This window comes from Lissotriton helveticus, chromosome 4_1 (genome assembly GCF_964261635.1).
Source record: "Lissotriton helveticus chromosome 4_1, aLisHel1.1, whole genome shotgun sequence".
In the NCBI taxonomy this organism is placed as follows: Eukaryota; Metazoa; Chordata; class Amphibia; order Caudata; family Salamandridae; genus Lissotriton; species Lissotriton helveticus.
The window spans coordinates 179,795,601-179,817,082 of record NC_136063.1 but is presented as its reverse complement, the minus strand read 5'-3'; the positions used below and the strand labels follow the sequence as shown (position 1 = coordinate 179,817,082).

Below are 21,482 nucleotides of genomic sequence, written 5' to 3'. Positions count from 1 at the left end.
CGGACTCTTTGTGTTCCGGCGAGGAACGAGATGATCCACTCCAGTGCCTTCTCTTGGATACCGATGTTGCTGAGGCGCTGGACTAGGGTGCGGTGGCAGACCGTGTCGAACGCAGCGGAGAGGTCCAGGAGGATGAGGGCCACTGTTTCCCCCTTGTCGAGCAGGGTCCGGATGTCGTCGGTGGCTGCGATGAGGGCGGTCTCGGTGCTGTGGTTGGCTCTGAAGCCGGACTGCGAGGGGTCGAGGGATCCGTTCGTCTCGGAAGGCGGTCAGCTGTCTGTTGACGATCTTCTCGATGACTTAGCAGGAAAAGGGAGGAGCGAGATGTGGCGGAAGTTTTTGAGATCGGTGGGGTCCGCTGTAGCTTTCTTCAGGAGAGCGCTGATCTCGGCGTGCTTCCAGCTCTCCGGGAAGGTGGCGGTGTTGAAGGAGGCGTTGATGATGTTCCGGAGTTGGGGTGCGATGGTGGAGTCTGCCTTGTTGAAGACGTGGTGTGGGCAGGGGTCGGTCGGTGATCCGGAGTGGATGGTGTTCATCGTGCGGCCTATGTCTTCGGTGGTCACCGTGGTCCAGGTGCGAAGGGTGGCGGTGGGGGGCGTTGGTTCGACGGTTGGGTGCGTGGGTGGGGCGCCGAAGCTGTTGTGGATGTCGGCGATCTTGGTGTGGGCAGGGGTCGGTCGGTGATCCGGAGTGGATGGTGTTCATCGTGCGGGCTATGTCTTTGGTGGTCACCGTGGTCCAGGTGCGAAGGGGGGCGTTGGTTCGACGGTTGGGTGCGTGGGTGGGGCGCCGAAGTTGTTGTGGATGTCAGCGATCTTGCGGTGGAAGAACGAGGCGAGGGAGTCGCAGAGGTCTTGTGACGGAGTGATGTCGTTGGTGCCGGTGCTGGGGTTGGAGAACTCCTTGACGATAGTGAAGAGCTCTTTGCTGTCGTGGGTGTTGTTGTCCAGTTGTTCCATCAGGGATTTCTTCTTGATGGTGCGGATGAGCTGGTGGTGCTTGCGGGTAGCGTGTTTGAGGGCGGTCATGTGGTCGGTGGTCCGGTTGAGGAGCCAGGCTCGTTCGAGGTTCAGAGTCTTCTCCTTCAATCCACGCAACCCACAAACTACCACTACTTTGTACGACGTTTCTATATCTCCACTGCTAATAACCACACTCTTAAACCTCTGCCCTTTCTCTACCTCTAACAACTCATCAGGTAAGCTCTATCCTAGATAAATCGGTCAAGTACATACCAAATATCCAGTTCCTTCAGAGGCATTTATACTCCGATTGCAACTGACTTTGTGCATTTACCTTAAGATGTCATATAGTCCTATAATAAATTGCCATCATATATCAGAATAACAGACCATCTTGTCCTTGTTAATGCAGATTCCTCCCAATGATCCAAGGATTTCAAACAGAAGTGACTGCATTCCTTTATTTCGCTCTGCTCCAGCTTGCAACGAAGGATCAACTGTCCGTGAACAGATTAACATTTTGACATCATTTATTGATGGAAGCCAAGTGTATGGAAGTGATATGGCATTGGCAACCAGACTTAGGGACCCGACAAACCAGTTTGGGCTGTTGGCTGTTAACCAGAGATTTACTGATAACGGCCGGGAGCATCTTCCCTTTAACACCATGGGAGAAGACTTCTGCGTCCAAACCAACAGATCTTCGGGCATTCCATGTTTCTTGAGTGGTAAGTAGCATTTGTGCTTTCATTGGATTTGTAGACTCCATTTACATTCATTATTTCTGAAAACACTGAAGTGTATCTTTATGTGCTTGAAAATATTCACTTGTGTCGGTGTTATTATTGAGCACCAGAAATGCAAGGTCTCCTTCCCAACCCTTATTACCATTATTTAGAGACAGTGTTCTGCCAGTTGCCATAAGCTTACAATATCATGGGGCCTCTAGGGGGTGATCAATGTACAATCAGTCCTGGATCTCCTTAGTTCTCTCATTCCTCCATGCTATTGTCTTTATTTATTTCTTTACGATTTTTAGATTGTCCAAAATTTCAACTGATTTTTATAGTGCGAGAAAAATAGAGGTCTAATTGTGAAATGAAGGAAATAAACAAGAGTCTTGTGTGAGACAGCAAAACAAAATGGCTTTGGGAAACAGCCAATGTTCAGGAATATCTTTAACTATGGTGCTATGAGCTCAGTTTCATGGCTGTCATTTAAGGACTCCTTTTCTTTGCCATTTATTATCTAGATATATGAGAACAAATGGATGAATGAATACACTTACATATCATAAATAAAGGAACAAAGTAAAAAAAACACTTTTGGAACTGATGTTTTGTGGCGACAACCATGTTACCAATAGTCACATTTATCGTTGGCCAATTTAGTTTCCTGATTTTCTGTTTTTTTTTTTTATATAAAATGCCCATGATAGACCTGTTGGCCCTGGAGAGGACTTTAACCTGCATTTTTTAGTGACTGTCAGACTGCAGAAATGTTAATCTGTCTCGTGTTTATTTCTATCGGAACCTTGTAAAACTGGATAGACCGAAATAGCTGGATCTTTTTGTTGGTGTTAACTGGGATGGCATGAAACTAGCACCTATAGTAATGATGACCTTCTCAACCATTACACAAAATCAGTGAATCAGAACTGACCTACAGTGACCTAGTCAATCCGATCAGTTAATGACCGCAATTGATCGTAGTACCCACCAAGAAGTCTGAGGCACTTAAACAAGACAGGTGGAGCAAAAATAAAAAACTAAGGAACAGATACTGTGATGCAGAACTCTTTGGCAACAATGAGGATGTTCCCATTTACATGATGGGTGATAGAAACTTGCTTTCCAAGCCATACTAGCTCAGACCTAAACCATACCCAGTGGGTCTAATGTGGCTTTAATCTTCCAGAGGGCGATTTGATGAGTGACAGTGAGTTGTGCAATGGCAAGCATATCCTATCTGTCAATACAGTCAAGATACCTCTTTAGGAGCGGAATGTGTGCTCCTTTAATATACCTGTGATGCTCGTACTGTTTTCAACCTCGGCATCAGATTCAAATGCCAACTTTATAAGAAATTGGGGTATTAGTTGAGGGGGAGGAGTACCCACATCAAATAATTACCATAATCCTTGTGGAGGTGAACCCTTAAAGTCACTAAACTAACATGAGCCCAATCCCCTGGCAGCTATGGCACGGAGCAGACAGGCTTAACTTAGAGGCAATGTGTAAATTACGTTTGCAGTATTCAAACAATAATTAAGTCAAAAAACAATACTAACAAAATCCCACACTAATTTAGAAAAATAGAGTGAATTTAATAAATAAAATGACACTGAATTGACACAACCTAAAAAAAAGAACAAGAGGTATTCATTTTTGAATTCAGAATTTTAAATTATTGCAAAAGAGTTATACGCCAACCAGTCATCTGGTTGCACATGACCGGGACAAGGGTGAGTATTAACGTTGAAAGTGATGGAGCAAGGTTGGGATACAAGGACCGAATTTGTTTCAGTCAAAAAGTTAGGTTCGCACTTAAACTTTTATGGACCAAAACCGCTTAAGCAAGTCAGCAGCCTGTGGTCAAAGCTGTGCTCACCACCAACGGGAAGCCAAAGTCCATCGTTTTTGTGAAGGATTTGACTAAGGAGGGAAAGTGAAGAGTGGGAAAAGTTCAGGTTTTGCGTTTAATAGCTCTTGAAATTTATCGGATACAGTGGCACCTTGGTTCAGTGAATATATTTTTGACTTTGAACATACAAACTTTTCTAGAGTTGGGATTTCCTCCATGGGGAAAAAGCTGCAGGCAGTAGTTGCAAAGGGTTGGACAACGGCTGATGCTGGTCGATGGTGGTACCACTGAATACGATTTGCTGTTGCGGAGGAGAACACATCAGGACTGCAGCAAACTCAATGGATCAGCTTGGCAGGTTGTTCCCAGTCCCACGCTGGTTCTCAGGGCAAAAAGATAGCAAAAAGTTTTTAGTCCCAGGCTTCAGCAAACTTTTTTAAAGGAGTACACTTTGTGACACCAGCCAAGTGTCCAGGACCACAAGGATAGCACTTGCTGAGCAATACTCACTTCAGCAGAAGAGTCCAGGGCATGTTAATTTTTTACTGGTGAGCTGGAAATGCAGGAAAAACACATCTTGAAGCTTGTGTATCCCTATAGCCCAATCAGGAGGTCAGCATTATGAATCTTGGAGTCCACTTCTTTGTTCTGGATACATAAGAACGAGCAAGTTCAGTCTACAGAGCTGCTCTCTGGTCCCAGATGCAAGGTCCAGTCCTCTTCTGTTCTTCCACAGCCCTAGAGGTGATCCGAGGAAGGTAATGAGGTTGTCATATCTATGACTGGCACCAGCCTGTGGTTGGGGCAACTCCTAGCAACTTCCTAAGCAAAGGGGTAGTAGTGCCCAGGGGTGACCCTACATATTTTTGTTATAATGAACAAAGGCCCTTAAACAGAAATAGAAAATTATACCACACAGGGAATATAAATAATACATAGAAGCTGTCCAATTCACTCTTAAAATGTCATTTTATTAATAAATCATTTAAAAAATATGTACGGGTAGTTACCCCATGGGGAAAACTTATACAGGTATAAAAAAAACAGACACACAGGAAAAAAACTGAGTGACAAAAAATACACAATTAAAGTCACAACTCTGTAAAACACAACACTTCTTCTCTGTGAACTGTGCGGATACAGCGAAGCCAAGGCGGGCTTTGAATTCATGGTATGTCCAGGACTGAATTTATTTATCGTATCGATCCCGCTTACTAGTTCCAGTGATTCGTACGGGTTTTTCACATTGATGACAACTTTATATAGTTTTCCCGCTATCAACTGTGTGGGAACTTAATTGGTGGGGGAGCACACTCTACTGGAATATCCCTGCGAGTCTGCATTGGGCGATGTAATCCCTTGGCATACTGCCATTGTATGATACATGACGATGTTTCCTAAGGGTTTTCATATTGATTTATTTTCTTGTCATATTGGTTTATGTATCCAGGCAAACATTGTATTGGCCTGGTGCTGATCCCTAGGTTTGAGTGGTAGGAAAGGTTGTCGACCTAATCACTCTTACCATCCTTATTAAATAGAATTAATTAATAGGTGCAGCAGTGTTGTGTTTTATGGAGTTGTGACTTTAATTCTGTGTATTTTTGTCTCTCACTTTTTTGCCTGTGTGTTTTTGATACCTTTACAAGTGCACCCCATGAGGATAACTTTTTTATTGTTAAGATGATATTTTAAAAGTTGATTGGATGGTTCCTGGGCATTATTTATATTTCAGTGAATTATATTTTTGTATTTCTGTTTAGGGAACTTTGTTCACTATAACATAATACAATCCTTGGTCCTTACACATCCTTGGGTTTTCTTGTGTGTGCACAACACCCTACCAACAACTTACCTATTTTTGTTGCACTTCCTTTGTGGTCTACTGCAAACAATCCCACAGTGCCCTTTCTCCCTAAATCCTATATGGCAGAACATTTCTTCCCCTAGTCAGAGCTACCTGTGCCCACCTAGAGGTGTGGCTATGGAAATGGCCAGCCCTTCCCCTGCGGTTCTGAGGCAGCTCCCTCTCCTTCAGGGATTGGGACCAGCCTTACTAGAGGGTCAATCCAGAGGGGTCTGGCCTAGGCGATAGCTACATCTACCTTAGACAGGGTAGGTCGACCTTTAGGTTCACCAAGTGCCTGGGCACATTTTTCAAGCCATCCTTTCATGGAAAGTAGAACACCTACCTACACCCAAGTCCCTGTCCTTTTCATGGGATCAATTTAAACCTCACTACCAGGGAGCCATCAGCTGGCAGGTGACAGTTGGGCTACTTACAGCCTTACAGGCTTTAGGCAGTGAAAAGGTGATTTTTCAAAAATACCTTTTCCTTAATAGGTAAAATCCAACTCTATCATTAACTTTGATTTAGTCTAACTATTAAAACGAGTCTTTGGAATACTTGTTTTGCTGTTACGAAACCAAAATTAGCATTACAAAGTTTAATGAAGTAATCCAATGTTTCTATATGGAAGGAGCCAGCCTTGCCACAATGAAAATAGCTTTTAGGGGTTTTCACCGTGTGGGACATTAAACTTTTATATGTCCTCATGTTAAATATCATACATTATGTCTTTATGGGCACTAAGCCCTACCATAGGGATGACTTATTAGTATTTCAAATGAAGACTTGGGTCTGTTCAAAGGGTATATTTTGAAAGGTCGAATTGGCAGATTTAAAACTGCTTTGCCAAGGGTAGACCTGGGGTCGGGATTGCTGTAACACTGCAGTGGCAGCACAATAAGGGTTGTAGTCCACTGGAGAGATTTAACTAACCGTGACTGGATACACTTTGGGGACCATGTACTAGGGACTTGTAGGTAAGTAAAATATGCAAATTAGGGGTATGCCAATTTCATCATGTTGAAAGAGGGAACACAGGCACTTTTTCCACTGGTTAGCAAGGGCAAAGTGCGAAGAGTTCTACAGCCAATGCCCCAATCTGGGGGAATACCATCCAAAGGATGGGCATTTCCAACACCTGCCAGTCTGACGTCCATGCAACCTCGGAGGTGAAAATAATAGTTTGCTCTGAATTATTGTTGTTAAATGACAGGACTGCTAATCTTGTATGTAATGCTTTTCTTTACATCAAGGTGATCCCAGGACGAGTGAGCAACCAGGCCTCACAGTCTTCCACGCACTTTTCATGCGAGAACACAACCGTGTGGCCAGGGAGCTGCGGCGGATGAACCCGCGATGGACAGGAGAAACGCTCTACCAGGAAGCCAGAAAAGTTGTAGGAGGCATTCTCCAGGTATTCCAAAAAGTACATTTATTTGACTGAATTTGAAACTCTGTTGAATTTGCGTTGGCAACACCAAAAACAATCTGTGCGGGTTTAGCACATATAATGTGCCTGAAAGTAGAGAACTTCTGATTGAATATCATGGCCTGACTATACCTAATACTATTGTGAGGCTGTTTTATGCATCCAGATACTGACAACAATTTTAGCTGCACCAGCTTTAGTGTCAACTTCAGCAGATATTTCACAGTACGATTTGACTGAATTTACTTCTGCAAGAGGTGTCGGGGAGAAGAAGGGAAGTGTTTTGTATATTAACTGGTGCATTTGTAGTGTTGTATCCAGGTTGAATGTTATTCGTTATTGCACAAAAGCAGGACTGACCAACAGGGAAAGCTAAACCGTACTACATGGTACATCCACCTTTAAAGCCTGTTGCACTGCAGCTTTCTTGGTTGGACAGTCCTATTTGTGACTGAGTCAAAGAGCAAACTAAATCCTTTCCAAGCGGGGTGGAAACCTCCGCGCAAGTGCAACAATGGTAATGATCTAGTATTGAGTACACTGTAGTGGGTAATAATGGTAGTGAAACCGTGCAGGGTACACTGTACAGCCTGTGAAGCAGTGAGAGTACTTTGTAACACAGAGCGATCTATTCCTTGTGAAACTATACTATAGTTTACAAGAGTGAGTGATCCACTGCTGGTGATACTGTATTGAATGTCTAATTTTCAGAGTTATCTGTGTAACCGAGATAGTAGTTCTGTGCTTGAGATACTATCCTGTATTGTGTAGCAGTGAGTTATTTTGTGCTCGTGATACTGTATTTAGTAAAAGTGAGAGGCATTATATGCTGTGGATACTGTGCTATGAACAGCTGTTGATGCTGCACTCTATAACAGTGAGTGACCGTGTGCTGGTAATGGGGAGCGAGCTCCTGTACTAGCTTTACTGTACTGTGTAACAATGAGTGAACCTGTGCTGGTGATACTATACAGTGGAACAATGTTACTGAACCTGTACTGGTGATACTTCACTGTGTAACAATGAGAGTGAATCTGTGCTGGTGATGCTGTACTATATAAGAATGAGAGTGAACCGGTGCTGGTGATGCTGTACTATATAAGAATGAGCATGAACCTGTGCTGGTGATGCTGTACTATATAAGAATGAACCTGTGCTGGTGATGCTGTACTATATAATGAGTGAATATGTGCTGGTGATGCTGTACTATACAAGAATGAGTGAACCTGTGCTGGTGATGCTATACTATATGAGAATGAACCTGTGCTGGTGATGCTGTACTATACAAGAATGAGTGAACCTGTGCTGGTGATACAATCCTGTGTAACAGTGAGTGAGTCTGTGCTGGTGAAACTATACTGTGTAACATTGTGAGTTCACAAAGCATGCCTGACCATGAGACTACGAAAATTGAATCTCATATTAGCGTGTCCTCATTGAAAAGCAGCGGATGTCAATAAGCTAGGCATTCTAACTCTGTACCACAGGACTAAAGGGGTCAGTTATAGCTATCCTAATGCATAAACTACTTCAGCACCTTTCTGTATTTATGCAGACAAAGATCACCAGACACATCTAGTCTTTCCATGTGCATATTTCTGCAACACTGTAGGCACAATGCAGTTCCAGATCGGGTAAAACCCTTGCAATGTTTGTTTTCTTCCAGAAAATCACCTACAAAGATTACATCCCCCTCTTGTTGGGCTATGAAGCAGCTGCACAAATTATTGGTACCTACCGGGGATACAATGAGTCGGTGGACCCACGAGTAGCAAACGTGTTCACCCTCGCCTTCCGCTTTGCTCATGCCTCCATCCAGCCCACAATCTACCGCCTGGCGGATGGGTACCGCCCGCTGACTGGGGCAGCTTCTGAAGTTCCACTCCACCTGACTTTCTTCAACAGCTGGAGGATCGTGAGGGAAGGTAAGAAAGTACCCCATCTTTCTTGCACAACAGCACGTACAACTCCTCCACACACAGTATACTACAAGGGGGTAAAGGACAGCGGGTTGCACAGGAAATCTACTGGAAGGCTGCCCAACATATGTCCATGGAGTCATGAGCAGACAGTGATGTGTTATTTTGGAGGGCTACACCTATCAATTATAAGTAATTACCAACTTAGTAATGTTGACAAAAACGGTAGTGGAGGCACAGCTCTGTCAAACTGAGGCTACTAAACAAAACCGGCCATAGGAATCAAATTTGTGATAAAGCATCTTGTAGGGGTGGGAAGGTAACTCTTAAAGACTCCTCTTACAAGGCCACTCCCTGTTACAATAATCTTCAATGAGGGGTGGCCATCTCTGGATATGATCTTACAAATTTAATGAGCCACATGTACAGGACACTGACAATGAAGGCTCTGCCCAATTTATCTAGGGGCTTAGCTGCCCAATTTAGAGCTCAGTTTATGGCACACACACTTCCATCCCCAGCACCGAGCCAGCCAAGCTAGCTCCATCAAAAATGGTCCTAGTTCAGCGCCCTTTTTGACAGATCAGATGCACCACTAAGTGTTGCAGAGCCAGCATCATGACGGATTGCTCTTTAAAAGGCTAGTGAACTATCATGAAAACATAATTAAACTTTTGAAAACATTCATGGAAATTTACCTGAATGCTAGGGAGACATTGTGTGCGGGTATTGACTCCTTGCCTCACTTTTGGGGGGTACATTTTAATAATCCATATGCTAATACCACCATCCTACAAAGTTACTGGTGCAAAGTCCACCAGACATTTACTCTAAAAAATGCCTCATCCTAATAGAATGTCAAAATATTGAGTATTATGTTATTGATGTGCAATAATATTGTGTCCGGAATATCAATTACTAAATATTGTAACGTATCGTAAAGGTGAACATATATATGGAAAGTAGATTTACTTGTTTATTAATTTAGTTTTTCATAGTTAAGGAAAACGTCAATCTTGTCACAGCTCATCAGGCTATCTGCAACTGAAAAGGATTTACATAAGTGGCAGACATTTCTTGTGCACAGCTAAGGGTTCACAGTCAGTACATAAGAGATGTTGCGTAACTCCTAAGCACCCCAAGTATTTAGAATTTTCAACTTGTTGACTAACTGCATTAACATTTGCTAAGCAGGCAGAAGTCTTAATGCAAATTTTTCAGTGTCTGTTTTCTCCCACCTGAAGCTGTGATTTAGGTAAGTAGCATGGGTGTAGCACATTTACACCCAGTTGGTGTCAAATATTGGCCCTGGGAATTGCATTGCAATGCTTTTTTATAGTGAGGAGAAATCAACCTCAACTTTCAAAAGACCAAATGTAGGGAATAAAAACCCAAGTGTAGGTTCGAAGGTGATTCAACATTGATAAGTATTCACTAACTTTCCGAGGTATGTGATTGGCTGCACTGAACGCTTTTAAAAATGTGCCTTTTCTAGTTTACAGCCACAGTGAAACTCCACAATCGGCATTTAATGGCCCAGTCAGCGGTTTAAGGGATATTACAAAAACCCAAAAGGTAAAACCATGTACCGGTCCAGTTGCAAATGGATGTGTAAACCCAAGTCTCAAGTTGAAGAGGGATAATTCAGTAGCCCCAAACGATCAGTATCATGGAGTCCAATGCAAAAATTGCAAGTGCTCATGCATAACCCAAGCACAAACCATACATGTGCTCTCTAAAACCAATCTCTATTTTCTGGGGCATGCCCCAAAATTTACAAGGTGATTAAATGAGCACATATATTGTGCAAATGTTTTTGCAGTATCCAATCAGAAGGCCATGCATGGTATGCTTACCACTAAAAGCTAACCAGAAAGTGTAGCTTTCATTTCCCATCATACAGGCCACGTCTCAGCTACACTAGTTTTTTTTTTTTTTTTTTTTTTTTTAAACGTCCTAGCTCACTCAATATAGTTTGTCACAATCACAGTACAGATGTATTAATCATATTAATAATTTTGTTTCGCAGGTGGCATTGACCCTGTCCTCCGTGGCCTCATGTCAAATCGTGCAAAGCTGAACAGGCAGAATCAAATGGTGGTGGATGAACTGCGAGACCGTCTCTTCAAACAATTGAAGAGGATTGGACTTGATCTAGCGGCTATCAACATGCAACGAGGCCGAGAGCACGCAATCCCAGGTATTGACCCTTTTAAGGTTTGGGCCCAAAGATCAGAGTGGGAAAATACTTGTATCCCAGGTAAGGAGCTAGATGGAAGAGAATACAGCTTCACAGACAAGGGACTAGAAGACCGAGAGAACATGAATTCTAGGTAAAAGACAAATGGTAGAGAGAATAAGGCTTCACAGGTAAAAAACCAGGGAAGGAGGGAGAAAAATTCCTAAACTCGAGCCTTCAGTCATTAAACCATAAGATAGAGATCTAAGCCTTCTAGGTAAGTAGCCTAGGGTACAACAACATGGTTTTCAGGTAAGAAATTCTGGGGAAGCTCTGTTCTCCAGAGTAAGAGCACTCATTTGTAGATGTGCCTTAAACAGACTTGTTAAGCTGAAAGTAAAGGCTTTTACCTAAAAATGTCCGTGTAGAAGGTGACCGCAGCAGGTGGTGACATTTCAGTTAGGTTGGAGTGCAGTACAGCTACTTATACCGGCCTCTTACTGCATCAAGTAAAGTAGAGCATTGTCAGTGCGGTTATTTTCTAACCAGGTTTAGAAAACAATCTGAGTTAACGACACATTTTTATAGCACCATTTTTGAAAATAAAACTGTGCCTATTAGAAAATTATTAAATACCCAGCAGTAATACTGGCTGCCCAGCTCAACATTATGTTTGCCATTAGTAAAACAGTGCTTTTTAGATAGTGTGTTGCTGCCCATCAAAATGTGCGGTACATTAGGGGGTGGTGATGGACGGAGCATCAGAACCAAACACTCACACCCAGTCAAAAGATCTGGGTTTGATCCATCACCGTTCTTTAGCCCACTATGCCAGTTCAGACATGACCATATGCAAATCAGTCTGACCCTGTACCTCATGGGAACAGTCCAGCCCGAACTGCCAAGCCATGCCTTCCCTGGACGGAAACAAGCTTCCGAGGACCGGTTTCTGGCATTCCAGCCGTTTTCAACCTGGCTTGCTTGAATCCAGTGGCAAAGGTGTTCGAGGCGAATGAATCAGTCCTCGGGAAATTCAGTCTGGCGAGTGAAATGCTGTCCGGGAGGCGAGTGAAGCGCGCAGTCCGGGAGTTGCTATGGCAATCCGGACCACGAGAGAAAGCTACTTTCTCTCGTGGTCCGGATTGCCATGCAACGCCTCAACTACCTTTCCATCCCGAGATCGGTCACCGACCACTTTCGAGGGTCCGAACATTACAGAAACACCCGGACCACGCTCCATTCCTCATATACAGCTCCATTTTCCCACCCCGTGATCTACTCTACCCCGATCGGACCAAACGGCCCCGGACATCCTTGACCTCCACCCTTGCTCCCTAGCACTCGGATGATACTACGGGCACAATAGTTTCTCAGACTTGAGACGTCCCTCGAGACTTCTCCAACCGCCTGAACCCCAGCTTTGCTTCCAAATTCGTTTTTCATCGCACTGCTTACAGCCCCTCAGTCCTGATGATGATCCTTAATCATATGGACCGAAACGCCGTCGACTTTTCAGCAAGACATTAGGCGCCCTGTACTTGGTGGTTTTGAAAAATTTTAAAAAATGTAAAACAAAATTGAACTGTTTGATAAACCACTTTGTCTGGTTTTAATCACTGTATATTAATCACTGTATATAATTCTATCACCATACGCTTCGCGCCGTCCACGCTGTTTTCACTGTCACTTGTGTCGCCGTACTGTCACCCACTTCTTGCACTCGTGCACCTTGTACATCTTTGGGCTGTCACTTGTTTTTTATTAATTAGTGCTGATATCAACTGTAACTACAATTGCCCTACCTTTGCTTATAAATGCTGATAAAATGATGCCGTAGGCACATATGAAAATCAAAATGAGTTTCCTTGTTCTTTGATGGATAATACTGTATGGATATCCTGTTTACTTGTCCAGAAATAATACCAGTTGGGATATTGTTTTCTATATATATATATCTCTCTACCACAATCCCAACAAGGTTGAAGGGTCTATACTCCGGTCTTTTGTACAAAATTTACAACGCAAAGGCATGCATGTTAAAGGTATACTCATTGTAAATGTTTTAAAGGTAAGTGAGTACCCTGCAAAAAACACTAACCTACACAAACACTACCCTACACTACACCAAAACACTACCCACTACCCTACACTACCTTACACTAACACTACCCTAAACCCTGAAACACTACCTACACTACACAAACACTACCCTACCATAAACCACACCAACACTACCCTAAGCCTTAAAACACTACCCTAAAACACTACCCTACATTACACATACACTACCCTACACAACACAAACACTACCCTAACCCCTAAAACACTACCCTACACACACTACACTAACACGACCCTAAACCCTAAAACACTACCCTACACATACACTACCCTACACAAATACAACCCTAAAACACTGCCCGACACTACACATACGCTACCCTACACAAACACGACCCTAAAACACTACCCCCAGCATGACCCTACACACTACATCACTACCCTAAACCACTACCCCCGCATGACCCCACACTACACAAACACTACACCACTACCCTAAACCCTAAAACACTACCCCCAGCATGACACTACATAAACACTACAACACTTCCCTAATCCCTAAAACACTACCCCCAGCATGACACTACATAAACACTACAACACTTCCCTAATCCCTAAAACACTACCCCCAGCATGACCCTACACTACACAACCATCTCAACACTACACTAACTCTACACTAACTCTACACTACACAATCACTACCCCAGCACGACCCCGCCCCTAAAAAATTAACCCAAACCCCCTTACCTCACTGGTCGTCCTGGTTCCATCTTCTTGAATTCTATTATTTTTTCAAAACGCATGTGCATTTACCATACATGCCTTTACAACTTAATTCGTTGTAAAGGCATGCATGGTAAATGCAGCTGCGTTGTGAAAAAATGCGGAGTGATGGTATGCGAGGTCAATAACCTCGCGGAGTAATGGTATGCGGACTGGAAGTCTGCGGAAAAAAATTCGGAGTAACGGTGCCATACCGTTTTTTTTTCACCAGAAAGTATTTTCTTACTAGAAAAACAGCCCTAAATGTGGTTAAGGTAATAACATTTAAAAAGCAGGCTGAGGTCTCTAACCTTTAGTGAACTCCTACGGTGGTTATGAAAGATGGTTTTAAGATGGTTAGCACCAAGATATTTAACAAACCGCCTGACCTATGCAAAGGACAAAGCCACTAAATCAAAGAAGAAACTTTAATATTTCGATAAATGGGCAAGAATCAACAATTGAAGTGAGAAAATTAAGAAACATGCACCCGGGTGGGTATTTGGTCAGAAAGCCATTTCGCACTATGGGCTTCAAAATGAGCATATAACACAGGGGATCTAAGATTTTACATTGACACTCCTTTATTACAGAATTGTATCCCTTCAGCCAGCCCACGCTTTTAACTATATGCACCTTTCATCCTGGGACATGTGGTTTCACTTTAAAAGTTTATGTAAAGTATGAAATTAAAAATAATGCAGAATTCAACGTTTTGTTTGGTAAGAAGCCAAATCAAATTAAAGGTGTCATGACATGAGAACAATTGACAGCTGTGCCCCTAGCACAACAATGCAATGGTATGTTGACCAACACTAGTGATTTTGGAAGTTTCTTTCAACTTCCCACCACCCAATACAAATGTAATTGATTGCTGTTTCAGGGTATACATTTAGAAAATTACATTATTCTCACCACTCTACTGTCTATCCTCTACTGTCTATCCCTCACAATAGATTACGGTGCGTGGCGGCGTTTTTGTGGACTCTCTGAGCCACAAAATCTGGCAGAACTCCAAAGGGTCCTGAATAATGGTGACCTCGCCAGAAAGTTGATAGACCTCTATGGGACTCCCAAAAATATTGATATTTGGCTTGGAGGAGTGGCAGAACCTTTTGTTCCTGGTGGGAAAATTGGACCTCTTCTAGCCTGCATCATTGGAAACCAGTTCCGTGTGGCCCGGGATGGTGACAGGTAAATGCATCACTTTTTAGAATATTTTGTATGTTTGTGTGAAGAGATAGCTGAACTCCCTGTAAACAAACAACCCCTTTGTCTTTCTCAGGATGTAGTGGCTCTTGATCTGTGGTGAGAGGCCCTTGGGGACATTTTAGAGATAGCTAGGTGTCTTTGGGAACAGATTGTGTACCTCTGTCTATAACTATCTTTGGGATTATAGCCTGGATCTGTATCTGTTGGCATACACCCTTTTACGTTTGTATCTGTAAAGAGAATTCCCCATCAGGTGTCTGTTGGGATAGACCTCTTTGGATATATAGCTGTTGGCAAAATACCCTTCAGATTTTTGTCTGTTGGGATAAAACTCTCTAGGTATATATGTGTAAAAAGAGTCCCTTTCAGGCCTGTGTCTGATAGACCTCTTTAGGTAAATTTGTGTGAGGAGCGTTCCCTTAAGGCTTATATCTGTCAGGATAGACCTCCTTAGATCTGTCCTTTAAAGACCGGTGGGTGATCAATGATTGGTAATGACAAAGGAGAAGAATGATTGGTAATGACGAAGGAGAAGAAACACATGCTTACAATGACACAGCAGTTAAACACTGTTCGTATCCGATTCTGCAAACCTCTGGTTCTTACCGCCCTGACCTCTGTTTGTGTAGCAGTTAAAGTGCAACTTCCAGAACCAGCCACTAACCCAATTGAACTATGTCTAAAAGCGCTGTTTTGAAAAAAGAAACCCACATCTCAAACATGGGGTCCGTGGTGCTAGGGACTCCTCTTGTAAGCTCATCTCTAGTCCAGTATTGGAATGGGGTAATCCGGCAAAACTCTGCTGAGAACTTTACCATTTGATCTGACATTTCCCAGCTGTACAATAATGCTAGGTGTTGATAGCAGGAGCATATCACTCACACCATAAAAGGGGTTTACTCGAGTGCAAGATTACACACTTATGGGTAATACTGTGCATGAGTAAAGGCATTAATGCTGCAAAGTCATCTTTTGTGAATTGCTTGCAGCAATACATTTGGCCATGTGCTTGTGCAGGTGGTTTCTGGTTCAGGCATAGGCTACCTGGATGTGCATATTATCATGCAGTGCAAATTCTAGGTTTGGAGTTTACTTGGTGTACTCCTCGTGGACTAGCAGGAATGTGATAATGGCAGTTGTAGCCGATAGCACTGGTGTGAAATGTCTCTGAAATGTGCCTCGTATGGTAAGCAGACCTTCACCATATGTGTTACTCTCTTTCCAACTCAGGTTTTGGTATGAGAGTCCCGGTGTTTTCAGCAGTGCCCAACAACGCTCTCTGGAAAGGATCACACTGGCGCGAGTCATCTGTGACAACACAGCTATCACGGAAGTGCCAAGAAATGTCTTTATGGCAAACAGTTACCCACGAGATTTTGTGCGTTGCAACCAGATTCCTATCCTCGACTTAAGTCCCTGGAGGAGCCGAGGCACTGAGCCTGGTAAGTTCAGGATGATACATAATCTTTGTGATTTTCTTCCCAGAGGTTTGCAAGCTGTCTCTACAATAGGGGATTCTTGCAGATTACCCAACTGGTGCTGCATGGCACTGGCAACAGAATCCCCGATATTACTCTTTTGCTGGTGAGGGTTTGGTTACTAAGTGGAAGATAGTCCTAGTATTACTGGAGTGTCCCAAGGTGTATACGAGATGGAAGACACACCACTCTTTCCATGTTGACTGAGTTCACTGTAATTCCTCGAATCCAGACAAATGCCTGAGTACTCCATTACCTCTTTGCCTGTCCTCAGATCCCAGGCTTCCCTACTAGTGTAGAGGCCCCATCCCAGACAGTTTGCCCAAAGTCTAAAAAACATACTAAGCACAGTATGATCCTTTCTCTAATTTATATTGCTAAGGGGTATAAATACCCCCCTCCCTTCCAAGACTTCCAGTTCAAGGTTAGACGCTTTTTCTTTTTTAATGTACGTGCTTGTATTTCATCTCACACTGCTGATACATTTTCAGTGCAGTGCTCCGAGATACTGTTCCCGCTCATGTGCTGGGCTAGGGAAGGGAGCTAGTTCTTGTCTCCGAATGTGCTGCTTGGAAGCCACTGAGGTCCGCAGTCCCATCGCTTAGTGGTGCCGGGAAAGGCTAGCACAAGGTTTTAATGTTACATTTCTCATTTTGCGAGATGAGTCGGTACCTAGCAACCCATATTAAAAAAACACTTCTGCTGGTGCAATTGTTCTTTTTATTTGCAGTTGTGAAGGTCAGAAAGTTACGTTTCTATACATTTTCGATACCTAATTCCACATATACGTACCTTGATGATATATATCTTCACGGTACATAGATGTGGAGTTAAGATTATTAAATGCGTACCTTACTCTATGAACTGACCTTTTGGTACTTTGGCCTATTGTTATAAAATATTCTGTCCATCGATTTTGGAATACGATATTCAGTCATATGTTCCACTGCCAATAAGTAATCTAGACATTGATTTCTACCACTCACATTTCTGTTCACATCCAACCCTTGTCTCTTATCTACATTCAGTTTCACACATGCTAAAAAATGTAAGTGGAACCTACAAACACGGCAACTAGAACAAATTAAAACATATAAATATCTTGGAGTAATATATGATGAGAAGGACTCCTTGAAGCAACATAAGATGGATTTACAGAGGAAAGGAGACACCTTACTCTTGGCATTCCGTTCATTACAGAGGTCACTAGGAGGCCCTAGCCACCAACCACTACTAAGAAATATCTGCAGAACACTTATGAACGATCTTGTATTGAAGTGAGACAATACGGGTACAGATGCAGTAACATTAAATATAACTGTCGCTAAAATATTTAGATCTTTTTAACCTTCAATACAATTTCTCGCCAGCTCGAATCAGATTAGACTTTGGTCCACTAAACCAAATTTTTGCACAAAAAGGATAGCTCGCCAAAATCTGGAGAAGAATAAAATCAAATATTTCAAATCAGTTTAACCAAACGTTTTGGCATGAAGTTCAAACAAATCCATAGTCACCAATATGGAAGTATTTAATTGAGGCACTAGTTTTTTGTTTTTTTTATTCATTCTTTATAGGAAAAGCATCTGGCTCCAGCAATGAAAAAAAAAAACATCAAATGTTTAACAAAAAATATTTCAATACTAAAGGCTAAGGATTTATTTGCACCTAGGTTGCATGCCTGGATGGTTATAAATGAATTTAAAATGCTTAAATCGCATTACTATTTAGAGTCTGGATGGTCCCCGCTACAAAAAAGGTTCACGAGCACGATTTCGAATACTTCCAGGCCTTGTGCACACAATACCCTGGTTACAATAAACAAGACCAACCTCTTATAGGCTGGGTGAACTTGGTAAAGAGAAACCTCATTCATTTAATCTGTACATGCCCAGCCTTATTGGAACGAAGATGGAGGTTATGTAGGATACCATTTAATCAGCGGGCCATTTGTTCATGCAGACAAGCTGTGATAACATGTTTTAAATCATCTGATACAGCACTGAAATGTACATTTGTAAAATTCATGAGGGCAGTGGAAATAAAAATGGCATATACTATGTGATCACACTTTCAGCCCTAGCAATGAATGTTTCCTGAATTAATATAATGTAGAAATATGTACGGTCGGTTTCTGATCAATGTAAATATGTAATAATAATTATAATGACATTCAGTGATTTCATAATCATGGCTAAATTGATTTCCCTCATGATGTTTTTATTCCTTTTTTAATATTGTAAGATTGTAATCAATATTAAACTATTACTACTACCACACATGCTATCTTCCTCCTACATGCCCACTTTTACATTCGGCATATGATGTATCCTACTTTTGCTTGCCTTCCTTCCCACACCAGACTCCGGTCCTACTCACACCTAGAGTATGTTGATCTCACTTACCTTCCACTCACTCTCCCCTCATTTCTTAACCCTACCTACCTCCCCTCATTCATTTAGCATTGGTGGCATGTTTCTTCATTTCTCCATTAACACATTTTTTTCTTCCGCAGAGGATGAAGATTCCGCTCTATAGGAGCAAGCGATATCCAGAACGAAACCCACAAGACATTGATCTGTTATTGTGATCGAGGAAGTCTTATCTTATCTTTGATCCTACATGTTCCTGTCATTGGTTCTCTACCTCTGAGTGACGGTGCTCTTAATTACATCGGAGGAAACTTCAACCTTACAATCTTAACACCATTTGTAATGTTCCTTGGGGAGACCATTATCCTGAAATCCTACAATTTAACTCCAGTGTCTGGAGAGATTTTTTTCTTGAGCCACACTTACTCTCATGTATGGTGAGGCCTTCACCAAGATCCCAAAAATGTATGGACAGATTTTTACTACTGTAATTCTACCCTTAGTCCCAGTATATACTTGCGCCTTTATCATATGTTCATGCCGTCATCAAAGTGGATGGAGAAACCTTCTGCTTGAGATTCTACACTTAACCCTAGTACATGGAGAGACCTTCTTCCTCATCTCACAGCTATTTCCAGTGCTTGGAGAGGCCTTTGTACTGAGATCCTATCCGAGTACATGGAGAGGCCTTCATCCTCAGATCATACACCTAATACTAGTGTTTGGAAAGCCCTCCATTCTAAAATCCTTAACCCAAATCCTGGAGAGAGGTGACACCTTCTTTCTGAGACGTACACCTAATGATAGTGCATAGTGAGTGCTTCTTCATCCTGAAATCCTACACCTAATCCTAGTGCTTGGAAAGAACTTCACTCCGAGATCCTACACCAAATCCTAAAGGGTGGAGAGACCTTCTTTATGAAATCCTGCACTCAATCCTAGTGTTTGGGTGACATTCATCCTTAAATACTGCACCTCATTGAAGTGTATATAGAGACTTTCATCCACTGGGCCGACATGGAGTCATGGCTACTGAAACAAGCTATTCTATACTCCAGTCTACTCTAGTTAGAAATGTCAAGCCTGAGATTTCAGGATCGGTCTTAGTCCATGGAGAGATATTAATAATGAAACACACTTATAGTCTATACTGTTGAATTGATAGACCTTTGCCATGAGAGACTATTTAAATCCTTTCCTTTGTGAAGACTGCCATTTATCAGTCCTAGGCCTCAATATGTCCATGTCTCATAATCCATTCAGCAACAAGATTCCTCTTCTCAACTCCACCTGAGTACCTCTGCATCACTTGTGTGAGCGGTGGATCAGTGTGTGGTCGCATGTAGAATCTAAAAGGATATGAATCATGAAGTTTATCTGATTTGAATCCAAATTCTAGGACAAAAGAGCATCTAGAAGGCCCTCAGGTAGGCTAGAGGAAAAGTCTCTTTCAGATGTTTTTTACATATCATGAAGTCAGAAGATCCTGCAAGCCTGCTCCTACTACTGAGATCATGAAGGACATATGGTTTCATAGAGCATATATTGTTCTTCCTTGCAATTGTTTATTATGCGGTATTTGCACAAGATAAAGCTGGAAACATTCTTCCCTGTATTTCTAGTTGTCTGCTCAGCTAATTGTCTTGCAGCATATTCAGGGCCAACTATCCAAATACTGCTATTATTCCAAGTCAATCAACTTAATGTTATTTTGTTACTAATAAATATGCTTATTGAGTCTTAATCTTTTCGATTTCTATTTTAACACTTTCTTCTTCATGGCATTAACACTCTGGAAAAAATATTTTCTACGAGACATGAGATAATGCAAGGACCGTTGCTTGTTTTGTTTGGCTGGGAGAGAACTCTGCTTATTTATTTACTTTTATATAGCGCTGGCTAGACCCAGTGGTATCAGAGCGCTTTACATGAGGATAATTACATAGGTTACAACTTACATTGTTACAGAAGGTATGTCCATTACAAGTTACATCAGTTGGTTCTAGGTGTGTAGGGGGTAATGTAAAAGGGCAACGGGAAGGGAGATGAAGCAGAGAATTGGCACAAATAAAAACAGCAAGTAGGGAGAGAGATTCAGGGGAGAAAGGACAAGAATGGGGGAGGCAAGGAGGGAAAGGGTGTGGTGGGGGTGTAGGAGACACAGCAAGTATCTGTCTGATGTCTGGCTGGGTGGGAGACTGCTCCCCGCGGTAAAGGGATCATTTCTAGTTTTCTATTTTGTGATTCCCTTGTCACGGTGTACTCTCTCTCAGCGGGGTCACTGAGACTCCAGGGCATAGATGCTGGATCCCTTCCCAACAAGGGGAGTAGGAGTGCTTTGGACAAGGGCATACTAGAGGGGGCCATAATAGGGAGTCTGGCTGGTAGGGTTGCATAGGTTACAAATTACACATTATTCAGAAGGTACGTCAATTACGAGTTACATCCATTTGTTCAAGGTGTGTAGAAGGGTATGGGGATAATGTAAAAGGGTGACGGGAGGGAGACGGAGTCGAGCATAGGCACTGGGATAAACAAAGCAGGTAGGCGGAAAGATTCAGGGGAGAGAGGGAAGGAATAGGGGAGGCAGGCAAAGAATGAAGGAGGGGAGAGATGGGGGAGGGGGTAGGAGACACAGCGAGGAGACTAGGAAGTCCAGGCTAGACCTGGAGG

The 21,482-nt window shown here is 42.5% G+C and overlaps 1 protein-coding gene across 1 annotated transcript in view; it reads left to right on the top strand.

Annotated features, from left to right (window-relative positions):
• Positions 1-20,565, top strand: part of LOC144827970 (eosinophil peroxidase-like) — a 68,549-nt gene extending 47,984 nt beyond the window's left edge. Inside the window, exons 7-13 of the mRNA XM_078686123.1 lie at positions 1,375-1,690; positions 6,648-6,808; positions 8,490-8,748; positions 10,772-10,942; positions 14,704-14,941; positions 16,190-16,401; positions 18,953-20,565. Of these exons, the coding sequence (XP_078542249.1) occupies positions 1,375-1,690; positions 6,648-6,808; positions 8,490-8,748; positions 10,772-10,942; positions 14,704-14,941; positions 16,190-16,401; positions 18,953-18,975 (1,380 nt within the window). The 3' untranslated portion in view covers positions 18,976-20,565. The remainder of the gene's footprint in view (positions 1-1,374; positions 1,691-6,647; positions 6,809-8,489; positions 8,749-10,771; positions 10,943-14,703; positions 14,942-16,189; positions 16,402-18,952) is intronic.
• Positions 20,566-21,482: the final 917 nt, after the last annotated feature.